Source organism: Natrix helvetica (assembly GCF_964273705.1).
Source record: "Natrix helvetica genome assembly, chromosome: 5".
Classification (NCBI taxonomy): Eukaryota; Metazoa; Chordata; class Lepidosauria; order Squamata; family Natricidae; genus Natrix; species Natrix helvetica.
Window position 1 is genome coordinate 151,873,283 of NC_138551.1, and position 26,522 is coordinate 151,899,804.

A 26,522-nucleotide genomic window follows, 5' to 3' on the forward strand; every position below is an offset into this window, starting at 1 on the left:
CTTTCCCCATCTATCCATTTTACATTTTTCCTTCCTTTCCCCATCTATCCCTTTTCCTTCCTTTCCCCATCTATCCATTTCCCTTCCTTCCTTTTCCCCAAATATCCATTTTCCCTCCTTCCCCATCTATCCATTTCCCTTCCTTCCTTTCCCCATCTATCCATTTTCCCTCCTTCCTTTCCCCATCTATCCATTTTACATTTTTCCTTCCTTTCCCCATCTATCCCTTTTCCTTCCTTCCTTCCTTTTCCCCAAAATGTCCATTTTCCTTCGTTCGTTTCTTCCTTTACCCATTTGCCTTCCTTCCTTCTCTCCCTGCTTCCTTTCCTCCCTGTCCATCCATCCATCCATCCCTTATAAGCCCTTATAAGCAAAAGAACCACCCACACTGACACCCCCCCAAACGTTACCCAGCCGGGGTTAACGAAACGTTGGGAAACCCACCCACCAACTCGGGAGAACAAACCCCCCCCCCCATCCTCCTCCACCCTCCACCACAGGTATTGGCCACGGTCTCAAAACGGACCCTTCAAAACTCCGGGCACCATTCAAATCCAAAAGACGTACCCATTATAACAGAGGGCAATCTTCCTCCGCGGATTTGCCTCTCCTTGACCCGGAGAGACACTTAACGCCTTTCGCAAGTGGTTTACGCCGAACGCCAGAACCCCGGTTGTTTCTAACCCGCATCCCCCTTGGAAGGAGAAAAAAAAAAAGCACCCTTGTTTATGTTTGCAAACAACCTTCATCCGTTTATTTATTTACAGTTATTTACTTGTCTCTGAAATGCCTCCTCTGACGCAGGGGAGCTTGGCGGTGGCCCGCCTGGAGCTGTTGATTTCTCCCTGTCCTAACTTCTCCGTGTCTCCTTCCTCCTCCTCCTCCTCCTCCTCCTCCTCCTCCTCCTCCTCCTCCTCCTCCTCCTCCTCCTCCTCCTCCTCCTCCTGTTGTTTCAGCTGTAGGAAGGGGAAAGCATAACTGACCACGTGAGCCTCTGGCCACGGCGAAGATGCCGTTTGCGGGGTATTTATATCTCCTCCGCACAGCGCTTGGAATCGGGCCTTGCTTTGCGCTAATTCAAATGGGGGGGGTAGAAATTAACCCCTCTGCCCTTTTTCTTCTCTCTTGACCCCTCTTGGTCTTTCAACACAAGGAGTCTTTCTGCCCAGCTCTTCACCCAGTGAAGCTTGCCTGTTATTTATGTTGCTTTTGGCAAAGGGAGGCTGCCTGGAGATGCCGAAGGGGGAAACACGGGTGTTTATTTTGGACCGGACGGCAGGAGGAAAAATGAGTTGAACCCAGCTGCGGAGACCGGGCGCACGACAAGAGAAAAACACCTGTACCCCACCTTCCTCTGCGATTGGAATCAAGCTTTAAGACTTATATACCGCTTCAGGGTGCTTTTACAGCCCCCCTCTTAAGCGGTTTACAGAGTCGGTTTAATCTTTGCCCCCGGTCCCCCAAACAAGCTGGGTCCTCGTTTTACTGACCACGGCAAGGCTGAGTCAACCTTGAGCAGGTCAGGATCGAACTCCCGGCAGCGGGCAGAGTTGACAGAATGCAATGCTGCATTCTCTTTTACTGAATTCCTCTGGCAGAATAGGATAAGATACAGAATAGAATAGAGAGGATGGAACGGAATAAGAAGGAATAGAATAAGAATAGAATATGGAAATAGAGTGAAATATGGATATGGAAATAGAATAGAATACAGAATAGAGGAATAGAATAAGGTAAAGATTCCCCTCGCACATATGTGCTAGTCATTCCTGACTCTAGGGGGTGCTGCTCATCTCTGTTTCAAAGCCGAAGAGCCAGCGCTGTCCGAAGATGTCTCTGTGGTCATGTGGCCGGCATGACTCAACTCCCGAAGGCGCATCAAATGCTCTTCCCTTCCCACCAAAGATGGTCCTTATTTTGTCCACTTGCATTTTTTAATGTGCTTTCGAACTGCTAGGTTGGCAGAAGCTGGGACAAGTCATGGGAGCTCACTCTGTTACGCGGCGCTAGGGATTCGAACAGCGTCTTAGCCACTGAGCCACCCCGTCCTTCTGAGAGGAATAGAATATGGAAATAGAATAGAGAATATGGAAATAGAATATAGAATAGAATGCAGAATAGACTATGGAAATAGAATAAAATACAGAATAGAGGAATAGAATAGAATATGGAAATAGAATAAAATAGAATACAGAATAGGGAAATAGAATAGAATATGGAAATAGAATAAAATACAGAATAGGGAAATAGAATAGAATATGGAAATAGAACATAGAATAGAATATGGAAATAGAATAAAATAGAATAAAATAGAATACAGAATAGGGAAATAGAATACAGAATATGGAAATAGAATACAGAATATGGAAATAGAATATAGAATAGAATGCAAAATACAATAGGGAAATAGAATAGAATACAGAATAGGGAAATAGAATAGAATAGAATATGGAAATAGAATATAGAATAGAATGCAGAAGTTGTGAATGCTCCATCACTGAGAGGCTTTTAAAGAAAGAGACCAGACAGCCATTTGTCGGAATTGGCCTGGGGTCTCCTGCTTGAGCAGGGGGCTGGACTAGAAGACCTCCAAGGTCCCTTCTGTTACTCCTGTTCTCCTCCTGTTCCCCGGAGGCCCTTCCAGGATTCCAGCGTCGTCTGCCTGCCCGTCCTCTGATCCGCTTCTTCCCTGGCTCCAAAGACCTGTGTGCATTTTTTCATTTTTATCCTCCCCTCTGGCTCTCTCTCTCTCTCTCTCTCTCTCTCTCTCTCTCTCTCTCTCCCCCTTTCATTTTGCCAGCGCTGGCAGCCCTGTGCGTTGCTCGCAAGGGAGAAGCTCCACAGAAGGCCACCACACACACACACCCCCAAAAAAAAACCAAAACCCCACACTGGAAGCCCTTAACATTTTGTTTTCAGGGTGACCCCCCCTCTCCCCTAATTGCTTGTTTTGGAAGACCGACACCTCCCAAAAGACAGGCGGACGAGAGCGACTTTTGCCCTGCTCTTCCGTTGTTGCCTGTTGCTTTGCTCGCCAGCAGCCCAAAATAGCGGCGGATTTATCATGCCCCATTTAAAGCCCGCTGATCTGGTTGCCCTCCCCGAGATCCTGAGGCCATGAATTCCACAGGTTAACCAATTAGACTCTTTTGTTTTTGTTTTTGAAAGAGGTCCTTCTTTGCTTTGGTTTGGATCTGGTGGCATGAAATCCCTGGGAGTTTATAGGAAGCTGGTAGTCTCTGCTTCATTTTATAACTTTTCTTTTCTTCTCTCTGTTTCCTTTCTCTCCCACTCTTCTCCTCTACCCCATTCTTTTTCTTTCTCCCCTTCCACTTTTTTCCCTATCCCCCTTCTTCCTTCCTTTCCTGTACCCCATTCTTTCTTTCCTCTCTCCTTCCTTCCTTCCACCTTTTTCTTCTCTCCCTATTCTGTACCCAATTTTCTTTCCTTTTCTATCCCCCCCTTCCCTCCCTCTACCTTTTTCTTCTTTCTCTCCCCCTCCTTTCTTCCTTTTCTCTACCCATTCTTTTTCTTTCTATCCCCTTCCCTTTCTCTCTCCCACTCCTTCCTTCTTTATTTGTAATTTTTCCTTTTCTCTCTTCTTCTTTACCTTTTTCTCTCCCCCTCCTTCCTTCCCTTTCTCTACTCCGTTCTTCCTTTTTTCTCCCACTCCTTTTTCTTCTTTACCCCCTTCTTTCCTTTTTCTTTCTCTTCCCTCCTTTTCCTTTCCTTTCTCTCCCACTCCTTCCTTCTTTGTATCATTCTTTCTTCTTCTTCTCATCCTTCCCTTTCTTTTTCTCCCTTTCTTTTTTTTTCTCCTTCCCTTTCTTACTCCGTTCTTATTATTGACTTTTATGCTCCTCCAGTTCTGAACCTCAGATTAAAAGAGCTTTTGTCAATGATTTCAATTCACAGCCACAGGGAATTAAAACACAAACGCCACTTTTTTTATAAAAAAAAAATGCGACTCAGACTATATGGACCTACCGCAGCCACTTGCACAATATTTAAAAAAACACGCTGGAGAAAAAGAGATTCAAACATAAGGGGCCAAACGAACTCGTGGCCGGCCTCCGAAATCTCACCCTGATCCAACATCCAAAGAGTGTGAGTGTGTGTAAAATGTGTGTGTGTAAAACTGTGTTGCAAAGGAAACATGCAGGGGAAGTGGTCATATCTGGCTGTCTCTCTTCTTTCTCAGCCAATGGAGAAACTCTGACAGCTGAAAGCACCTTTTGCAAAATATGTATATATTCTATCTATCTATCTATCTATCTATCCATCCATCCATCCATCCATCCATCCATCTATCTATCTATCTATCTATCTATCATCTATCTATCTATCTATCTATCTATCTATCTATCCATCTATCATCTATCTATCTATCTATCTATCTATCTATCTATCATCTATCTATATCTATCTATCTATCTATCTATCTATCTATCTATCTATCTATCTATCTATCTATCTATCTATCTATCTATCTATCTATCTATCTATCTATCTATCTATCATCTATCTATCATGAGTGTTGGGCCTTGGGCAACAGCAGAGGCTACCAATGGGAGACAGACCCATGGCACGGAAAGTGCATTTCGTTTCCGAAAGTGTCTTCAAGCTAAATTGTAGGATGCACAGTTGAAGGAGCTCAGCATGTCTAGTCTCGCAAAGAGAAGGATTAGGGGAGATTTGATCCGTCTTCCAATATTTTTTTTGGGGGGGGGGCTGCCCCAAAGAAGAAGGGGGTCAACTTATGTTCCAAAGCCCCTGAAGGAAGGACTAAGAAGCAACGGATGGGAACTCATCCAGGAGAGAAGCAACCTGGAATTAAGGAGGAACTTTCTAACCATGAAAAACAACTCACCGGTGGAACAGCTGGCCACCAGAAATTGTGGGTGCTACCATCACTGGAGGCTTTCAAAAAGAGATTGGACATTCATTTGTCTGGAATAGTCTCCTGCTTGAGCAGGGGGTTGGACTAGAAGACCTCCAAGGTCCCTTCCATTTCTATTCTGATCGATTGATTGATTGATTCATTGATTGAAATGGTCTAGGGCCTCCTGCTTGAGCAGAGGGTTGGACTAGAAGACCTCCAAGGTCCCTTCCATTTCTATTCTGATCGATTGATTGATTGATTCATTGATTGAAATGGTCTAGGGTCTCCAGCTTGAGCAGAGGGTTGGACTAGAAGACCTCCAAGGTCCCTTCCATTTCTATTCTGATCGATTGATTGATTGATTGATTGAAATGGTCTAGGGCCTCCTGCTTGAGCAGAGGGTTGGACTAGAAGACCTCCAAGGTCCCTCCCAACTCTGCCCTTCTGTAATTCTACAACCCCAGATTAATTCACCCGTGGAACTGCTTGCCACCAGAAGTTGTGGGTGACTCCATCACTGGACAGTCGCTTCTCTGGAATACTGGAGTTTCGCCGGCTGGGGAATTCTGGGAGTTGAAGTCCACAAGTCTTCAAGTGGACAAAGTTGGAGACCCCCCCCCCCCTTATTCTAAGGGACCGAGCGAAGAGCAGGAAAAGAAAAAAAAAGAGATTTCCCATGCTGTAAACGCAGGTTAGTCCTAAACGATGCTTCGCTTAGTGACCGAAGTTACAACGGCACATGGAAAAAAAGGTAACTGTTTTTCAAAGTGAACGTTTACGATTGCAACACACACACACAGCCGTGCGATCAAAATTCAGCCGGCTTGGGCAAACCGACTCTTCTTTATGACGGCCGCAGCGATCGTGTGGCGTTCCCCCCCCTTTTTTTTTTTTTGCGACCTCCTAACGAGCGATGCCAAAGGGGGTGGGGGAGGCTGATTCACTCAACGGCCGTGCGGCCAACTTAACGACGGCAGGGATTCGCTCAACCGCCGTCTTAAAAAGTCCTAAAACGGGGCAAAACTCACAAACCCATTTTTTCACTTACCGCGACCTAAATTTGGGGGCTCAAGCAGTGGTCGTCGTAGGTTGAGGATTACCTATATAGAAAGCAATTAACCAACTTCGTTGTGTAGAAGATGTACAGTGACAATAAAGGCAATGCTATTTGTCTTTTTCACAAGTCCCCGGTAGAGAATATCTAAGGACAGGCCACGGGGGGTCGGCACACATCTGCCCCATTTTTGAGGGGTGGGGGGGCAGAAGATGGGTAGGGGGTCCCCCCCGGGCACACAGCTCAGCCTCCACGGTCCTCCGAGAACTTGCTGTCCTCTTGTTCAGCGGCCAACCCCCCCCCCTCCAGCTGGACCTCATCTCCAGCATCTTCCTGATGACCTCATCCCTCCCCCGTCCCATCAGGGCTGTGGCAGAAACCAGCCTGGGAAGCTGCCCCCTCCCCCCGGTCACCCTGCCCCCTAACCTCTCCCCTCCCGGTGCAAGAGAAACGCGGGGCCCTCCAAGGAGGAGGAAAAACCCACTGCAAAAAAAGGAGACACCAATTTGGAATGGTCTCGGTCTCCTGAAACATAGGAAGAAAAGTTGGAGGAATGGGAGGGGGGGCGGGGGCGAATGTCCCCTCTAATGAAGAGAAGGATTTTTTTTGGGGGGGGGGGTGACAGGATTTCAGCGTTCCAATATTTGAGGGGCTGCCCCCAAAAAGAGGGAGTCAAGCTATCCTCCAAAGCACCAGAAGGCGGGACAAGAAGCAACGGGTGGAAACTAATCAAGGAGAGAGAAGCAAGCTGGGATTAAAGAGGAATTTTCTTGACAGGGAGAACAATTAACCAGGGGAACAGCTTGCCACCAGAAGCTGTGGGTACTCCCATCACTGGAGGTTTTAAAGAAGAGACTGGAGAACCGTTTGTGAATGGGATAGGAACGGAATACAGAAAATGAATGCAGGGGTGGGGTGGAGTAGAATAGAAGAATATAGAATATAGTAATAGAATAGAATAGAGAATAGAGAATAGAGAAGATGAATGGAATGGAATAGAATGTAGAAAATAATACTAGAATAGAAGAAAATATAGAATAGAATGCAGAAAATGAATAGACAAGATGAATGGAATGGAATGCAATATAGAATGTAGAAAATAATACTAGAATAGAAGAAAATATAGAATAGAATAGAATGCAGAAAATGAATAGAGAAGATGAATGGAATGGAATAGGATAGAATAGAATAATGGAATAGAATATAGAATGTAGAAAATAATACTAGAATAGAAGAAAATAGAATAGAATGCAGAAAATGAGTAGAGAAGATGAATGGAATGGAATACAATATAGAATGTAGAAAATAATACTAGAATAGAAGAAAATAGAATAGAATGCAGAAAATGAGTAGAGAAGATGAATGGAATGGAATACAATATAGAATGTAGAAAATAATACTAGAATAGAAGAAAATAGAATAGAATGCAGAAAATGAGTAGAGAAGATGAATGGAATGGAATACAATATAGAATGTAGAAAATAATACTAGAATAGAAGAAAATATAGAATAGAATAGAATGCAGAAAATGAATAGAGAAGATGAATGGAATGGAATAGGATAGAATAGAATAATGGAATAGAATATAGAATGTAGAAAATAATACTAGAATAGAAGAAAATAGAATAGAATGCAGAAAATGAGTAGAGAAGATGAATGGAATGGAATACAATATAGAATGTAGAAAATAATACTAGAATAGAAGAAAATATAGAATAGAATAGAATGCAGAAAATGAATAGAGAAGATGAATGGAATGGAATAGGATAGAATAGAATAATGGAATAGAATATAGAATGTAGAAAATAATACTAGAATAGAAGAAAATAGAATAGAATGCAGAAAATGAGTAGAGAAGATGAATGGAATGGAATACAATATAGAATGTAGAAAATAATACTAGAATAGAAGAAAATAGAATAGAATGCAGAAAATGAGTAGAGAAGATGAATGGAATGGAATACAATATAGAATGTAGAAAATAATACTAGAATAGAAGAAAATATAGAATAGAATGCAGAAAATGAGTAGAGAAGATGAATGGAATGGAATAGGATAGAATAGAATAATGGAATAGAATATAGAAATCAATAGAATAGAAAATATAGACTAGAATAGAAAATGAATAGAATAGTTGGGACCTTGGAGGTCTTCTAGTCCAGCCCTCTACTCAGGCAGGGAACACTATAAAGGCAGTCCTTGACTTACCACCATTTGTTTAGTGACCCTTCAAAGTTAACAACAGCATTGGGAAAAAAGGTGACACGGGATCGTCGTTTCACACCGACAACGTCCGCAGCATTCCCCGCGATCACATGACCAAAATGTAGACACTTCGCCCATCCACTCATATTTACGCCGGTCGCAGCGTCCCCGGGGTGTGTGTGTGTGTCTGTGTGTGTTCGCGCGTGTGCGTGTGTGTATTATCAGGTCGATCCTCTTTGCACGACCTTCCGACAACACAGTCGGTGGGGGGGAAGCCCGACTCGCTTAAGAACCCTTAGCAGCAACTTAACCCCCTGCCGCGATTCACTTGACGACGGTGGCGAGACGGGGTCGTTAAAACGGGGCAAAACTCAGCTTGAACCAAGAGAAATTTCTGTTGGGCCGGGGTCTGTGTGTGTGTGTGTGTGTGTGTGTGTGTGTGGGCTCCGTTGTGGCTTTTAGTCGAAGACTTACCTGTGCACGGAAACAATCCCCCCCTCCCCCTCTCCTAAAATCACAATCACGATGGGAAACGTTTAAATATTTTTCTTCTTTTAAAAAAAACAACAACAACCACGCATCGTTTCTCTCTCTCTCTCTCTCTCTTCCCGATTCGGGTTTTGTTTTTTTTTTCTTCCTCCCCCCCCCGCCCCCCCCCCGGATCCCAAGAAAAACACCGCCTTTCCCACGCGCCTGTCTCTCCCCCCCCTCCCCCTCGCCAAGTTCACCGACAGGTGTGCATTTCCACCAGCCGGTGGCACTGTTTGCACTTGACAAAGCAGCACCAGTGAAACTTGCAGCTGCAGCGCTCGACCAGGTCCACCTCCTCCGTGTGGAAGCCCCGCCCACAGCACATCAGCTCACACCCGTCGATGGCCTTGGAGGTCTTGTTGCACGACCTCCCCTGAGTCCCCAGCACGCCGTTCCGCAGGTCGTGGTCGCAGAAATCGGGGCTGGCCTCCAGGTACACCAGGTCCTCGTCCGTGTGCGGCTTGAACTGAGAGTTCTTGGGGACTAGCACCTTGGCCGAGGAGCCGACCTTGCGCTGTTCCACCTCGGTGGCCCCGTCAAACTTCTCCTTCAGCACGTGGCCCACTTTGCGGAAAGGGGGCATGGCCTTCCAGCAGGTCTTGACCTCGCACGAGCCCGACACGCCGTGACACTTGCACTCCACCCTCATGTGGTTCAGAATGGCCTGGGGAGAAGTGAAAGGAGACACACACACACACACACAATGAATGTCGAGGCCACTAAGAGTGGGCAGGAAGGGGAAGAGGAAGAGTAGGGGAGAGGGAAGGGAAGAAGGAAGAGGAGGGAAGGAAGAAAGGTAAGGAGAGGAAGGTGGAAGGGAGAGAAAGAGAAGGAGAGGGTAGGGAGGGGAAGAAGAAGAGAAATGATAAGGGAAGAAGGAAGAGGAAGAGGAGGGAAGGAAGAAACAGGTAAGGAGAGGAAGGTGGAAGGGAGAGAAAGAAGGAGAGGGTAGGGAGGGGAAGAAGAAGAGAGGAGTAGGAGTGATAAGGGAAGAGGAAGGAGAGGAGGGAAGGAAGAAAGAGGTAAGGAGAAGAAGGTGGAAGGGAGAGGAAGAAGGAGAGGAGGGTGGAAGGGAGAGAAAGAGAAGGAGAGAGGGTAGGAAGGGAAAGAGGAAGAGTAGCAGTAGGGGAGAGGTAAGGGAAGGAAGAAGGGGAAGGAGGAGGGAAGGAAGAAAGAGGTAAGGAGAAGGAAGGGAGTGAAAGAAGGAGAGAGGGTAGGAAGGGGAAGAGGAAGAGTAGGAAGAGGGAAGGAAGGAAGAGGTAAGGAGAGGAGGATGGAAGGGAGAGAAAGAGAAGGAGAGGGTAGGAAGGGGAAGAAGAAGAGTAGGAGTAGGGGAGTGATAAGGGAAGAAGGAGAGGAGGAGGAAAGTAGAGAAAAGAAAGGGAAAATAAGGTGGTGTCACAACAGGCGGAAGGGATGGTAAATAAAGCCATCCAAATTGTATATTCTAACCTTTTAAATGGAATGATACATGTATAAGAATGTAAAGAAGAAGAATAACTACGTGAATGCATGCCTATAATGGTACCTAAGAGAATAAAAAGTTTTAAAAAATTCCAAAAAAAAAGAAGAGCTACTAAGGATTTAAAGACTTGGAGAGTAAAACATACGTAGAACGATTGCAGGAGCTGGGTCTTACTCCCCGTGGTGGGACAGGAGTTAGAAGGCCGGCAACTTCTGCTGGCTGCCGGCTGCCTGCAATTTGGCTGTTCAAATGCAATCCTAAAGTTGCATCAACAGAAGGATACAATCAAGATCAAGAGAGGTGCTAATACCACTCCATAAAGCCTTAGTAAGGCCACACCTAGAGTACTGCGTCCAGTTTTGGTCACCACACTATAAAGAAGATTGTGGAGACTCTAGAAAGAGTGAAGAGAAGAGCAACCAGGATGAGGAGGGGACTGGAGGTTCAAACATACGACGGACGGTTGCAGGAACGGGGCCTGGCTAGTCTAGGGAAGAGAAGGACCAGGGGAGATAGGAGAGCATCCTTCCAATATTGGAGGGGCTGTCCCAGAGAGGGACACGGTGGCTAAGACGCTGAGCTTGTCAATCAGAAAGGTCAGCAGCTTGGCGGTTCGAATCCCCAGCGCCGTATAACGGAGGGAGCTCCCGTGATTTGTCCCAGCTTCTGCCAACCTAGCCGTTGGAAAGCACGTAAGAAAGGCAAGTAGAAAAATAGGAACCACAATTTTGGTGGGAAGGGAACAGCGTTCCGTGCACCTTTGGGCATTGATTCATGCCGGCCACATGACCACGGAGACGTCTTCAGACAGCGCCGGCTCTTCGGCTTTGGAACGGAGGTGAGCACCGCCCCCTAGAGTCGGGAACGACTAGCACGTATGTACAAGAGGAACCTTTAACTTTTACCTTTACAGTTCCTCATCATCTTATCAACTTGATATAAAGCTCATAAAAAAACAGGTCTTCTCGGCTGACCGACTGTCCCAACCTATGACCGCAATGGGCAGCGCTTCATTAACGGTCGTAAATCGAGGCCTGTTTTCAGCCAGGCTTTCCCCCTCCTCCCAGATCCCCGTACGAAAAGTTGGGGGTCGAGCCGTCTGAGGAAGTAATCGCTGGGAGGAGTAACCAAGCCCATGGTGCTGTTACCTTCCGCCCGGCTTCGTTGTTATGGAGGTTCATGAGGGCTCGGTTGGAAGAGGCCCCTTTGCTTCGCTCTCTGACGTCCACGAAAGATTGGGAGAACGCCACGCCGTAAGCGATGTTATCCGAGCAGCCGGACCACTGGAAGCCTGGAGGGAAGAGAAAGAAAAGGGAAGGTCGCTACGGGTAGGATATCGGCAGCTCAGAGCTGAACTGGGGAGGCTCCTTGGGGTGTTTTTCTTTCTTGCAGACGTTTCGTGACCCAGCTAGGGAACACCATCAGTGCTGGGAGAGAGGAGGGTTTGCAGAGAGGAGGAGAAGGAGGATTGTGGGCTGCTTGGTGCTCTCTGTGCTTGATGGTTTTCTTGCAGATGTTTCATGACTCAACTAGGTAACATCGTCATCAGGAGGAGGAGGGAGAGGGAAAGGGAGAAGGAGGAGGAAGAAGAAAAAGAGGAGGGAGAAGAAGGAGGAAGAAGAAAGAGGTGGAGGAAGAAGGAGGAGGAAAGAATGGGAGAAGAAGGAGAAAAGAAAAAAGGAGGCGGGAGAGGGAGAAGGAGGAGGAAGAAAAAGGGAGAAGAAGGAGGAAGATGAGGAAGAAGAAGAAGAAGAAAAAGAGGAGGAAGAAGAAGGAGGAAAGAGTGAGAGAAGAAGGAGAAAGAAGAAAAGAGGAGGGAGAGGGAGAAGGAATAAAAAAAGGAGGGGGAGAGGAGGAAGAGAAAGGAGGAGGGAGAAGGAGGAGGAGGAGGAAGAAAAAGAGGAGGAGGGAGAGGGAGAAGGAATAAAAAAGGAGGGGGAAAGGAAGAAGAGGAGGGAGGAGGAGGAGGAAGAAAAAGAGGAGGAGGAGGGAGGAGGAAGATGAGGAAGAAGAAGAAAAAGGAGGAGAAAGATGAGGAAGAAAAAAAGGAAGAGGAAGATGAGGAAGAAGAAGAAAGAGGAGGAGGAGGACTGGGGGGGGTCCTTTGGTGCTCTCTGAACTTGGAGGTTTTCATGCAGATGTTGCATGACCCAACTAGGTAACCTCATCAGTGCTAGGAGGAGGAGATGCTCACCTTGAGGGCTGACACCCTGGACGGTGTGATCGCAGCCACACTTCTCCAGCTCTCCACTGCTGCACGCCCTGGTCACGGCGAAGGCCACCCCAGCGGAGGAGATGGCGTAGACGAAGGCCGCTTCTCGCGTCCCTGGCAGAAAAAGGCAAACTTTTTCAAACTTCTAAAACTTCTAAAAACTAAATACGATAGTCAAGTTAGCAGCCCTCATGAGTAAAAAAAAAAAAAAATCCCTGAGGAAATCCATCTATAATTGGACGTCCTTGCAAGAGATGGAGAGGGGGGAAAAAATCAAAATTTTGACGTGGATTTGACGTTTCTTAAAATTTAAAAAAAAAGGGGGGGGGAAATAAAATATTTATTTCCCCTTTTCTTTGGAGGAAAAAAAAATGACATTTTATTAGTTTCTCAAACTAAGATTGAAAAGCAAGCGCTCTTTATATCCCCGGACATAGTCCTCGAGTTACAGCCACAATGGAGCCCCAACATTTCGGTTGCTAAGCGAGACACTTGTGAAGTGAGCTTCGTCCCATTCGACCACCTTTTCTTTCTTTCTTTTTGGCCACAATTGTGAAGCGAATCGGTTCAGTTAGTAACCCGGTCGTTAAGTGAATCCGGCTTCCAAAAGAGGGGAATCATGCAACACACACACACACACACACGCCCCCGGGACTCTGCCACTGTCATAAATATGAGTCCATTGCCAAGCGATTTCATTTTGATCACACCGGGACGCTGCAGCGGTTGTAAGTGTGAAAAACCGGCGTAAGTGACGATTTCCATTGCTGTTGTAACTTAGAATAGTCAATAAGCAAACTGTCATAAGCCGAGGACTGTGTGAATGTGTGTAGGTATATAATGTGCGTACATGTATGTAAAGGTAAAAGGTAAAGGTTCCCCTTGCCACATGCGTGCTAGCCGTTCCTGACTCTAGGGGGCGGTGCTCATCTCCGTTTCAAAGCCGAAGAGCCAGCGCTGTCCGGAGACGTCTCCATGGTCATGTGGCCGGCTTGACTCAATGCCGAAGGCGCACGGAACGCTGTTCCCTTCCCACCAAAGGTGGTCCCTATTTTTCCACTTGCATTTTTTACCTGCTTTCGAACTGCTAGGTTAGCAGAAGCTGGGATAAGTCACGGGAGCTCACTCCGTTATGCGGAGCTGAGGATTTGAACCGCCGAACAGCCGACCTTTTCTGATTGACAAGCTCAGCATCTAAGCCTCTGATCCACAGCATCCCTTTTTTGTATATTTTTCTTTTCTTTTCTTTTCTTTTCTTCTCTTCCCTTCCTTTCCTTCTTTTCTTTTCTTCTTCTCTTCTCCTCTTCTTTCTTTCTTTCTTTCTTTCTTTTTTTCTTTCTTTCTTTCTTTCTTTCTTTCTTTCTTTCTTCCTTCCTTCCTTCCTTCCTTCCTTCCTTCCTTCTTTCCTTCCTCTCTCTCTTTCTTTCTATACTTTTGCAGACTTCTACCCCTCCTCTCTTTTTACTTTTTATCATGTCTTTTGACCGTTGGTTTAATGTTTTTTTTTTAATATGCCTGCTTTGGGGGAAAATATATATATATAATAAAATTATTTGAAAGGGGAAAAAAAAACCCGGTTAAATTTTCATGATAGACGCCGGGCTAAATTTTTGTCCTTCTCCCCCATCCGGTGGCTAACGGAGGGCACCACGGCCTCGTTGGAAAGTCTTACTACACTTTGACTTATTTGTTCAAATCCTCTGTGTGTGTGTGTGTGTGTGTGTGTATTTTAAAAAAACTCTTGGTGTCCGTCCGTCCCCCAAAGGATGCCTAGATGTGGTCAGCCCAGCATAAATGGGAGCAGTATTGGAGTGGGGTTTTTAGTCAAAGAAGGATGTGTTTCTTAGGGTCAATTCGTGGTGAGGGGGGAGTGGGGGGGCTCCGGCCAAACGCCCACACTTCCCTCGGCTGCAACTCTGCGGACGCCGCTAAGAAGACAAGACAACGAAGAAGAACCCAACGGGAGCTGTCCCTGGGACACCAACCGTGCACCTCCAAGCTCTTGGGGAAAAAACAACCGATGGGGACCATGTCAAAGGTTCTCCAGATGTTCTCCAGCTTTCTCCCCCCCCCATGCCTTCTTCTACCATCCTTACGACGATTGCAACGGGGTTGAATTGTGGAAGGGACAAACGGTTGAGGCCCCCTTGAGAAGGTGGGTTTTGCCCCACCACCACCACCACCTCACCCCCATAGCAGCAAGCTACTCATCCTACGCAGCACCTGCTCTTCAAATCTCTCTTACCCTAGATTAGATTAACAGAGTTGGAAGGGACCTTGGAGGTCATCTAATCCAACCCCCTGCCCGAGCAGGAGACCCTACACCGTTTCTGACAGATGGCAGTCCAGATTCTTCTTGAAAGCCTCCAGGGATGAAGCTCCCACAACCTCTGGAGGCAACTTCTGTTTCACTGGTTGATGGTTCTCCCTGTCAGGAAATTCCTCCTTATTTCCAGGTTGAATCTCTCCTTGGTCAGTTTCCATCCATTCTTCCTTCAGGGGCTTTGGAGAATAGCTTGACCCCTTTCTCCTCTCTGGGGCAGCCCCTCAAATATTGGAAGGCTGCTCTCCTGTCTCCCCTGGTCCTTCTCTTCCCTAGACTAGCCAGGCCCAGTTCTTGCAACCATTCATTGTATGTTTTAGCCTCCAGTCCCCTCATCATCCTGGTTGCTCTTCTCTGCACTTTTTCCAGAGTCTCAACATCTTTTTTATAGTGGTGACCAAAACTGGGTGCAGTACTCTAGGTGTGGCCTTACTAAGGCTTTACAGAGTGGTATTAGCACCTCTCTTGATCTTCAATACAATACAATAGCAGAGTTGGAAGGGGACCTTGGAGGTCTTCTAGTCCAACCCCCTGGCTAGGCAGGAAACCCTACACCACTTCAGACAAATGGCTATCCAACATCTTCTTAAAGACTTCCAGTGTTGGGGCATTCACAACTTCTGTTCCACTGATTAATTGTTCTCACGGTCAGGAAATTCCTCCTTAGTTCTAGGTTGCTTCTCTCCTTGATTAGTTTCCACCCATTGCTTCTTGTTCTACCCTCAGGTGCTTTGGAGAATAGTTTGACTGCCTCTTCTTTGTGGCAACCCCTGAGATATTGGGACACTGCTATCATGTCTCCCCTAGTCCTTCTTTCTATTAAACTAGACATACCCAGTTCCTGCAACCGTTCTTCATATGTTTTAGTCTCCAGTCCCCTAATCCTCTTTCTTGCTCTTCTCTGCACTCTTTCCAGAGTCTCCACATCTTTTCTACATCGTGGCGACCAGAACTGAATGCAGTATTCCAAGTGTGGCCTTACCAAGGCATTATAAAGTGGTATTAACTTTTCATGTGATCTTGATTCTCTCCCTCTGTTGATGCAGCCTAGGACTGTGTTGGCTTTTTTGGCAGCTGCTGCACACTGCTGGCTCCTATTTAAATGGTTATCCACTAGGACTCCAAGATCCCTTTCACAGTTACTACTATTGAGCAAGGTACCACCTATACTGTACCTGGGCTTTCCGTTTTTCTTGCCTAAATGTAGAACCTGACTCTTTTCACCATTGATCTTGATTGTATCCCTCTGTTAATGCAATTTAGGATTGCATTAGGGAGACCCCCCTCTTCTTTGGGGCAGCCCCTCAAATATTAGAACATTGCTATCATGAAACCTTTCCTTTTCCCTAGACTAGCCATGCCCGGTTCCTGCAACCGTTCATTGTATGTTTTATCCCTTAGCCACATCATCCTGGTTGCTCTTCTCTGCACTCTTTCTAGCATCTCAACCTCTTTGTCAGGCCTGCAGCCATATTATAGGGTTTCCTGCCTAGGCAGGGGGTTGGACTAGAAGACCTCCAAGGTCCCTTCCAACTCTGCTATTGTAAATTTCCTTGTGGATCTTTGGCCTGCCACACTTTCTATTATTCTACTAGGCCTTTTTCTAAGGTGGGAAAATGCGGAGTTTGATGATATGCAGCCATAACAACATTCCTTTCTAGAAAGCCAAGGTCATCCTTTGTCTTTGCACCTCTGCACCTGACCGGAACTGGATGGGTGGAAGCTGCCAGCGTGGCAGTGGGAGATTGGACCATGGGATGGACTTGTGGGTGTGGGGACAAGATCTTGAACTTTCAACTGGGCCTGGAAAACCGGGAAGCTTTCAGATTCGGGTTTTCCTAGATGTGCCAACATGGCTCTCTCAATAAATTGGAACTTTGAGGAATCCTTTGCCTCAGACTCTGATTTACTTTTGGACGCAATTTGGAACCCTGACATTTCTTTTTTATAGCGTGGTGACCTAGGAGAAATGGAGCGCAGCGCTTCCTCCTTCGAGGGGCTACTCCTCAAGCCCGTTTCCCCCATTCCCTCTAAGTGCCCTTCCTAGTAGAGCTGGAGGTCTGTTGTCCCTCCCCGATGCCAGCGGGTGGGTGGGTGGGGCGAGCCAAAGGGAGGGGGAACATTGGCTTCTCCACTCAATCTTGCGGCATCCCCCCTTGTTCCTGCCAAGGGGCGGTCGGGCGCATGACAGAGGCTTCTGTCTTGGAGGAAAGTCGCTTGCCCTTCGCTTCAACTCCCTCGCCCATCCTCCCCTTCCTCCGAAAGAGAGGACAGAGATGGCCTCCTTCGGGAGCAGAGGTTTGGGTGTGTGTGTGTGGGGGGGGGAAACTTTCCAAATTTGGGAGCTTCTTTGGCTCCGGGACCTTCCAATCCTGGAGAAGCAACTGCCATGACCTTTGAATTAATTGTGGTTAATGACAGGCTTAAAGCGAGATGGTTTTGCTCTGCGGCCGCTGGAGAGAGAAAGAGAGAGGGAGACCTTCATTCCGTGGTATTTTTGGTATTTCCAGGGCACAGATCTCTGGCCAGCATTCCCCCAGACTCCCTCCCTTGCTCCCTTCCCTGAAGACAAGCAAGAGAAAGTTAAATAAGAAGTGAAGGGGGCTTTGAAAACGACAAGGTTGGCTTCAGTCAGGGAAGAACAGAGCTGGAAGGGGGCCTTGGAGGTCTTCTAGTCCAACCCCCTGCTCAAGCAGGAGACCCCAGACCATTTCAATCAATCATGCAATCAGAATAGAGCTGGGAGGGACCTTGGAGGTCTTCTAGTCCAGCCACCTGCTCAAGCAGGAGATTGGATCGTTCTGGTCCAATCTCTTCTTGGAAATATATTCTCTTATTTAGACTAGAGAAGAGGAGAGAAGAGAAGAATAGAAAAGAGAAGAAGAGAGAAGAGAAGAGAGAATACTAGAGAAGAGAAGAGTAGAGCAGAAAAGAATAGAGACGAGAATAGAATAGAGAAGAATAGAGAAGAGAATAGAAGAATAGAGAAGAGAAGAATTGAAAAGAGAAGAATAGAGAAGAGAATAGAGAAGAGAAGAATAGAAAAGAGAAGAAGAGAGAAGAATAGAAGAGAATGAGAGAGAAGAATAGAAGAATAGAAAAGAGAAGAATGAAGAAAAGAATAGGGAAAAGAAGAATAGAGAAGAATACAAAAGAGAAGAATAGAAGAGAGAATAGAGAAGAGAAGAATAGAAAAGGGAAGAACAGAGAAGAGAAGAATAGAAAAGCATAGAGAAGAGAAGAGAGAAGAAGAGAAAAGAGAAGAAGAGAAGAATAGAGAAGAGAATATATTTAGATAGAACAGATTCTGGGTTAAAAACGGAGGCCAGATGCAATTGCAGCGATCGACAAATGGAGAAGGAGAAGCAAGTTTTGGGCAAGAAGCATTTCTACCAAACCTCACTCCTTTTTCCTGACCTCCCCACCCACCCACCCCTTCGGCACAGCAAATTCCCTGAAAATCTGTCCATAAGGTGCAGCTGCGAAGAGGCTCCCTTCCCCAAACAAAGCACAACAAAACAAAACAAAAAGTATCTGAACATTAGAATCTCAAAAGGGGGAAGGGGGGAGGGGGAGGGAAGGAATTTATGTCTCCACCACGCTTGGCAGCTCTGGGCCAAAACTCTTTGTTCTGCGCCGCAAGATTTTATTGCAAGCACTGGTGACCAACTAAGAAGCCCGAGTTATTAAATAAAAGCTGTGCAGAGGAGGAAGAATTGGAGGAGAAGGAAGGAAGGAGGAGGATTGGAAGACAGAGGAGGATGGGGAGGAGGAGAGGATGGAGAAGAGGGTGATGGAGGAGGAGAAGGAAGGAAGGAAGATGGGGAGATGGAGGAAGAGGGTTGGAAGACAGAGAAGGGGGAGAAGGAGGAGGAGATGGAAGAAGGATAGATGGAGGAGGAAGAGGAGAAGAAATAAGGAGGGTTAGAGGGAGTGATGGAGGAGGAGAAAGAAGGAAGGAAGATGGAGAGATGGACAAGGTTGGGTTGGAAGATAGGAGAAGTTGGAGAAGGAGAGGATGGAGGAGAAGAGAAAGGGGTGTAAGAAAAAAGGAGGTGGAGGAGAAGATGGAGAAGAGAGAGTGATGGAGGAGGAAAAAGAAGGAAGGAAGATGGAGAGATGGAGAAGGAGCATTGGAAGACAGGAGAAGATGGAGAAGGAGAGGATGGTGGAGGAAGAGTAGAAGGAAGGAAGGAGGAGGAGGGTTGGAAGATCGAGAAGATGACGGAGAAGAAGAAACGATGGAGGAGAAGGAAGAAAAAAGGAGAGGAGGAGGAGGGTTGGAAGACAGAGGAGAAGATGGAGGATGAAAAGACGGAAGAAGGAGAGATGGAGAAGGAAGGCAGGAGAAGATGGAGAAGGAGAGGATGGTGGAGGAAGAGGAAGAGGAAGGAAGGAGAAGGAGGGTTGGAAGACCAAGAAGATGACGGAGAAGAAGGAACGATGGAGGAGAAGGAAGAAAAAAGAGATAGAGAAGGAGAAGGGTTGAAAGGCAGAGGAGAAGATGATGAAGAGAAGGAAGAAGGAGAGATGGAGAGGGAAGGCAGGAGAAGATGGAGAAGGAGAGGATGGTGGAGGAAGAGGAGGAAGAAGGAAGGAGAAGGAGGGTTGGAAGACAGAGAAGATGACGAAGAAGAAGGAACGATGGAGGAGAAGGAGGGAAAAAAGAGAGAAGAAGGAGGGTGATGAAGAGAAGGAAGAAGGAGAGATGGAGAGGGAAGGCAGGAGAAGATGGAGAAGGAGAGGATGGTGGAGGAAGAGGAGGAGGAAGGATGGAGAAGGAGGGTTGGAAGACGGAGAAGATGATGGAGAAGGAAGGAAAAAGGAGAGAGAGAAGGAGGACGGTTGGAAGACAGAGGAGAAGATGGAGGATGAAGAGAAGGAAGAAGAAGAGATGGAGAGGGAAGGCAGGAGAAGATGGTGGAGGAAGAGGAGGAGGAAGGAAGGAGAAGGAGGGTTGGAAGACCAAGAAGATGATGGAGAAGGAAGGGAAAAGGACAGAGAGAAGAAGGAGGGTTGGAAGACAAAGGAGAAGGCAAAGGAGGAGGAGGCCAACCCAACAACCTTCTCTTCCTACCTTGTGTGACCACCTTCCCGAACACCGGCAGGCTCTCTAGAGTGGAGCAATTCCACCGGCGGTTGCGGAACTGGAATTGGCACTCCTCAATGGCCAGCTGGGCCCCCCGGCGCACGGCGTCCATGACCTCCAGGTTCCTCTTGCACATCTGGACTTGGCGCTGGATCAAGCCCTTCAGCTTCTCGCAGGTCTCCTCCTCGGAGATGCTGCCGACCGAGGAGAGCTTGGCCAAGTACCTGCGAAGAAGACCAGAGAGAGAGAGACACCTGTCGGAAACGTCCCTTGAATCTCCAGAGATGAAAACCGACGAGGGTCCAGGCAGAAAGACCCCCCACAGCAACCAGTGGCTCCTGCCAACCTCATGTCCCACTTCGTCAACGCAAAGAGCTTGGCCTGGTCACTGCCAAGGGGCACCCAATGCCACGGGGGGCTTTGAGCTCCTTCATACAGGCTGTCCCACCGTTGCTGAAGAGTTGGGGGAAAAAGGTAGACCGATAGAGTGGGAATGGACCTTGGGAGACTTCTAGTCCAACCCCCTCCTCAAGCAGGAGCCCCTAGACCATTTCAATCCATCCATCCATCCATCCATCCATCAATCAGAATAGAGCTGGAAGGGGCCTTGGAGGTCTTCTAGTCCAATCTTCTGCTCAAGCAAGAGACTCTAGACCATTTCAATCAACCAATCAATCATTCAATCAGAATAGAACTGGAAGGGACCTCGGGGGTCCTCTAGTCGAACCCCCTGCTCAGCAAAAAAATTATGCCATTTCAGAGACCCTGGACCATTTCAATCAATCGGAATAGAGATGGAAGGGACCTCGGAGGTCCTCTAGTCGAACCCCCTGCTCAGGAAAAAAACTATACCATTTCAGAGAAATGGTTGTCTGATCCCTTCCTAAAAACTTGCCGTGACGAAGCACCCACAACTTCTGGTGGCCAGCTGTTCCCCTGGTTAATTGTCCTCAATGCCAGGAAATTCCTCCTTAGTTCCAGGTTGCTTCTCTCCTTGGTTAGTTTCCACCCGTTGCTTCTTGTCCTGCCTTCGGGTGCTTTGGAGAATAGGTGGACCCCCCCTTCTTTGGGGCAGCCCCTCCAATATTGGGAGACCGCTATCTTGCCTCCCCTGGTCCTTCTTTTCTCTCGACCGGCCATAGCGTCGGATACTTTTCTCCGAGGTTTCCCGGCCACGGTCAAAGGCTTAGCCTGTTCCCACATAAACTAGCTTCCCTCCCCCCGTTTCAGGGTGCTTGTTGTTCTCTCCCTCCCCCCCTCCCCAGGGTAAGCCCCCTCCCCAAACCTGTCGTGCAGCCTGTCGCTTCTCCAGCTCCCAACAGCTGTCCTTTGTCTGGGGAGGAGGATGGGGCTGGCCCCCGTCACGTCCTGCGGAGGCTGCCTGCATCCCAGGGCCTCCAAAGCGGCCAAAATCAGCAGAACGAGGACGGAGGCTGCCAGGAGCCTCCCTCGGCCTGGGCAGCCTCGCGATCACTCAGAGGCTCCCTCCCAAACCACTTCCCTCCCAGGAAGGAAGGCCAGGCTGGGGATTTTATCATCATCATCATCATCATTATTATAATATACTTTATTCATGAAACGTGAAGCTCAGCCAACTGAACGTTCAAAAATGCAACACAAACACCAGTGACTGGTGATAATGGTTGACACGGGTTGATGCCAGCGTCCTAGGGATCAACCAAGGACCTTCTTAAAATCATCATCATCTCCTCCTCCTCCTCCTCCTCCTCCTCCTCCTCTTCCACTATTGCTTCTCCTCCTCATCTTCCTCCTCCTCCTCCTCCTCCTCCTCCTCTTCCTGTTCCACTATTCCTTCTCCTTATCTTCCCCTCCTCCTATTATTATTATCATCATCATCATCATCATCATCATCATCATCATCATCATCATCATCATTATTATACGATTGTATCACAGCGGCCAGGTGTTTCGCCGGATTTGGCATTAATTACTAGTCGGGCCCCACCCAGGGGCCTAGGACGTCGTAACATATTTTCGTAATATGTGTGCAGATCCAAGCAGTGCAGCTTTTTGCATTTGACTGATGGTGATTTTGTCAAGTTTTTCAATCAATTATTATTATTAATAATAATAATTTTCTTCCTGGCTACACCCGCTGCCACCTTCTGCATGGGGGGGTTGGTGCTTGGGACTCCTTGCAGGCTGCAGCTGCAGAGGATGGGTTGTAGGGCGGGAGGGCTGAACGAAGGGGGCTCAGCTGCTGTAGACATGTGATACTCTGACGATTAAGGTTCGAATAGGGAGAAGCTGCTGGGGACCAGCACACCTTGGGGGGAACTCCGGAGTCATGGAATCGTCCGGCTGGAAAAGGGGCTTAGAATAACGGAGCTGGAAGGGACCTTGGAGGTCTTCTAGTCCAACCCCCTGCTCAAGCAAGAGACCCTAGATCATTTCAATCAATCAGTCAATCAATCAGAATAGAGCTGGAAGGGGCCTTGGAGGTCTTCTAGTCCAACCCCCTGCTCAAGCAGGAGACCCCTAGATCATTTCAATCAATCAATCAATCAATCAGAATAGAGTTGGAAGGGGCCTTGGAGATCTTCTAGTCCAACCCCCTGCTCAAGCAGGAGACCCTAGACCATTTCAATCAATCAATCAATCAATCAATCAATCAATCAGAATAGAGCTGGAAGGGGCCTTGGAGGTCTTCTAGTCCAATCCCCTGCTCAAGCAGGAGACCCCTAGATCATTTCAATCAATCAATCAATCAATCAATCAATCAGAATAGAGCTGGAAGTGGCCTTGGAGGTCTTCTAGTCCAACGCCCTGCTCAAGCAGGAGACCCCTAGATCATTTCAATCAATCAATCAATCAATCAATCAGAATAGAGCTGGAAGGGGCCTTGGAGGTCTTCTAGTCCAACGCCCTGCCTAGGCAGGAAACCCCTAGACTATTTAAATCAATGAGAATAGAGCTGAAAGGGGCTTTGGAGGTCTTCTAGTCCAACCCTATCCGTTGTCACGCACCCTTTGCGAAGGACGACCAGATGGCCCGAGGAGCGTGGAGGGGGGGAGAGGGAGGCTGCCATTTTGGCAGCGCCAGCGGTCAAAACCTCCGGGAGAGTTCCCATACACACATATATATATATTCCTTTCCAGCCGTTGGGAGCATTATCAAAAGGAGAAGCCGAGGCGTTTCCAGAACTCCCGCTTTCAAACCCTTCCAAGCAGATGCTCCAGATAAAGAGCTTTTTTCCCCCCTAAACAACTTCTTATTACTGCAGAGGGGAGGATCAGAATGAAGATTAACGTGTTATTTCAACGATAAAGGCCGCTGCTGTCCTCCAGGCTCAAGAGGGAGGGGAGGGGAAGGAAAAAAGAAGAGGAGGAACAAGAAGAAGGAAAAAACACCCCAAGATTCCCAGATGTCTTCGTGCTGCGGCTCAGCAAAGTTTGGGGGAGAAGAGAGGCTGCCCACTCACCCCCAGACCCCCGTTTCCAGGCCATCCTGTTTAGACATCAGGGGAGGTTTTTAAAGAAAAGACTGGACAATCCCTTTTCTGAAATGGTCTGGGGTCTCTTGTTAGAGCAGGGGGTTGGACTGGAAGACCTCCAAGGTCCCTTCCAGCTCTATTCTGATGGATTGAATGATTGAAATGGTCTGGGGTCTCCTGTTAGAGCAGGGGCTTGGACTAGAAGACCTCCAAGGTCCCTTCCAGCTCTATTCTGATGGATTGAAATGCTCTAGGGTCTCCTGCTTGAGCAGAGGGTTGGATAGAAGACCTCTAAGGCCCCTTCCAGCTCTATTCCGATGGATTGAAATGGTATGGGATCTCCTGTTAGAGCAGGGGGTTGGACTAGAAGACCTCCAAGGTCCCTTCCATCTCTATTCCGATGGGTTGAAATGGTCTAGGATCTCCTGTTAGAGCAGGGGGTTGGACTAGAAAACCTCCAAGGTCCCTTCCAGTTCTGTTCTGATGGATTGAAATGGTCTGGGGTCTCCTGTTAGAGCAGGGGGCTGGACTAGAAGACCTCTAAGGCCCCTTCCAGCTCTATTCCGATGGATTGAAATGGTCTGGGGTCTCCTGTTAGAGCAGGGGGCTGGACTAGAAGACCTCCAAGGTCCCTTGCAGCTCTATTCTGATTGATTGAATGATTGAAATGGTCTGGGGTCTCCTGTTAGAGCAGAGGGTTGGACTAGAAGACCTCCAAGGTCCCTTCCATCTCTATTCCGATGGATTGAAATGGTCTGGGGTCTCCTGTTAGAGCAGGGGGCTGGACTAGAAGACCTCTAAGGCCCCTTCCAGCTCTATTCCGATGGATTGAAATGGTCTGGGGTCTCCTGTTAGAGCAGGGGGCTGGACTAGAAGACCTCCAAGGTCCCTTGCAGCTCTATTCTGATTGATTGAATGATTGAAATGGTCTGGGGTCTCCTGTTAGAGCAGAGGGTTGGACTAGAAGACCTCCAAGGTCCCTTCCATCTCTATTCCGATGGATTGAAATGGTCTAGGGTCTCCTGCTTGAGAAGGAGGTTGGGCTAGAAAACTTCCAAGGTCCCTTCCATCTCTATTCCGATGGATTGAACTGGTCTAGGGTCTCCTGCTTGAGCAGGGGGCTGGACTAGAAGACCTCCAAGGTCCCTTGCAGCTCTATTCTGATTGATTGAATGATTGAAATTGTCTGGGGTCTCCTGTTAGAGCAGGGGGTTGGACTAGAAGACCTCTAAGGTCCCTTCCAACTCTAGTCCGATGGATTGAAATGGTGTAGGGGTCTCCTGCTCATCCAGGGGGCTGGACTAGAAGACCTCCACTGTCAGTCTTTGACTCCTATGACCTCACAGTTCAACCCTGAGCTTCCCTCTTCTAGTAATTCTGCACCTTTGCCCATATCCTGCTTTTTACATACCGGCCAAAGGTGACTGGTACTAGGAAGGTTTGCCAACTCAATAAAGACTTCATGCAGGTAGCAGCAGATAGATAAAGAGGTGGACAGAGAGATAGAACTAGATTTTAGAGACACAGAGAGAGGGGGGGGGAGGAAGAGGGAGGGAGGGAGAGAAGAAAGAGGGGAAGCGGGAGAGACAGAGCAAGAGAGGGAGGGAGAGAGAGGGAAAGAGAGGGAAAGGGAGGAGGGGGAGAGAGGAAAGAGAGGGAAAAAGAGAAAATGGGAGAGGGAAAGAGAGAGGGAAAGAGAGAGAGAGAGGAAAGGGGGACAGAGGGGAAAAAAGGGAGAGTGTGAAAGAGAAAGAGAAAGAGGAAAGAGAGGGGGAAAGAGAGAAAAAGAAAGAGGGAAAAAGAGAGGCGGAAAGAGAAAGGGAAAGAGGGAGAGAGGGAAAAAGGGAAAGAGAGTGAGTGGGGGAAAGAGAAAGAGGAAAGGGAGGGAGGGAGAAAAAGAGAGGGAAAGAGCAGGAAAGAGAGAGAGAGGAAAGAGGGGGAAAGAGGGAGAGAGGGAAAAAGAGAGAGTGAGAGAGGGAAAGCGAAAGCGAGAGAGGGGAAAGAGAGGGGGGAAAGGAGAAAGAGTGTGAGAAAGAGAAAAAGAGGGAAAGAGAGAGTGAGAGGGGGAAAGAAAGAGAGGAAAGAGGGAGGGAGAGAGAAAAAGGGAGAGAGAGAGAGAGAGGAGAGAGAGAGAGAGAGAGAGAGAGAGAGAGAGAGAGAACAAGAACGCAACACCTGGCTGGAATTCATACAAGGGAATTTGCAAAGAGATGCCAGTCCTAACACGCCTTGGGAGCTTTCTCGCCCTTTTAACATTTTGACAGATTCCCTTTCCTTTTTTTCAAAAACAAAACAAAACAAAACAACCACCAAACACCTCTTGACAAGAGAAGGAAGAAAAGGCAGCAGTTTCACCAAGCGGCCAAAAAGAAGGGGATCAACCCCGAGGGGGAATTTCCTAGCTGTAGGAAAAGGCCCGGTTGGGGGGACATAACCCCTGGCCAAAAACAAAACAAAACAAAAAAGACACTGTTGCAGGGGCTGATGCCCACAGGACAGAGAATCATAGGGTTGGAAGGGACCTTAGAGGTCTTCTAGTCCAACCCCCTGCTCAAGCAGGAGACCCTAGACCATTTCAGACAAAAGGCTGCCCAGTCTCCTCTTGAAAACCTCCCATCTAGGAGCAACTCACAATTTCTGGAAGCTAGTTGTTCCACTGATTAAATGGTGAGAAAATTGCTCAATTCCAAGTTGCCTCTCCCCTTGGTTAGTTCCCCCCCATTGCTTCTTGTCCTGCCTTCGGGTGCTTTGGAGAATAGCTTGACTCCCTCTTCTTTGGGGCAGCCCCTCAGATACTGGGACCCTGCTATCATGTCCCCCCTAGACCTTCTTTTCATTTAAACTAGACAAACCCAGTTCCCCTCAACTGATCATTGTATAATTTAAGCCTCCGGATCTATACAATACAATAGTAGAGTTGGAAGGGACCTTGGAGGTCTTCTAGTCCAACCCCCTGCCTAGGCAGGAAACCCTATACCGTTTCAGACAGATGGCTATCTCTTCACTATCTCAGTTGCTTTTCTCCACATTTTTTTCTAGGGGTTCCACATTATTATTATTATTTTTTGCAAACTTGGAAAAAGGAAAGGAAAGGAATGGAATGGAATACAATAGAATATAGAATGTAATATAGAATGGAATGGAATAGAAGAGGAAGAGAAGAATAAAGTTTAGAAAAGAATAGAATGTAGGATAAGATAGAATAGAACAGAAATTGAATTGAATCGAATCAAAATAGAATAGGAATAGGTAAGGAATAGAATAAGGAATTGAAATAGGAATAGACTAGAACGCAGAGTGGAATAGA

The 26,522-nt window shown here is 47.4% G+C and overlaps 2 protein-coding genes across 3 annotated transcripts in view; one reads left to right on the forward strand and one right to left on the reverse strand.

Annotated features, from left to right (window-relative positions):
- C1QC (complement C1q C chain) overlaps positions 1–26,522 on the forward strand; it is a 326,718-nt gene that overhangs the window by 109,415 nt on the left and 190,781 nt on the right. The gene's annotated exons all lie outside the window — the stretch shown is intronic.
- WNT4 (Wnt family member 4) overlaps positions 8,820–26,522 on the reverse strand; it is a 29,506-nt gene continuing 11,803 nt past the window's right edge. The window contains exons 1-5 of one of the 2 annotated variants that reach the window (XM_081955042.1): positions 21,047–21,138; positions 19,750–19,985; positions 12,332–12,463; positions 11,286–11,428; positions 8,821–9,336 (exon numbers count right to left, since the gene is read on the reverse strand). In XM_081955042.1, coding sequence (XP_081811168.1) covers positions 8,866–9,336; positions 11,286–11,428; positions 12,332–12,463; positions 19,750–19,897 — 894 coding nt within the window. In that variant the 5' untranslated portion in view covers positions 19,898–19,985; positions 21,047–21,138 and the 3' untranslated portion in view covers positions 8,821–8,865. Of the gene's footprint in view, positions 9,337–11,285; positions 11,429–12,331; positions 12,464–19,749; positions 19,986–21,046; positions 21,139–26,522 lie in introns of those variants that run through there. The other variant, XM_081955041.1, reaches the window with a different exon arrangement.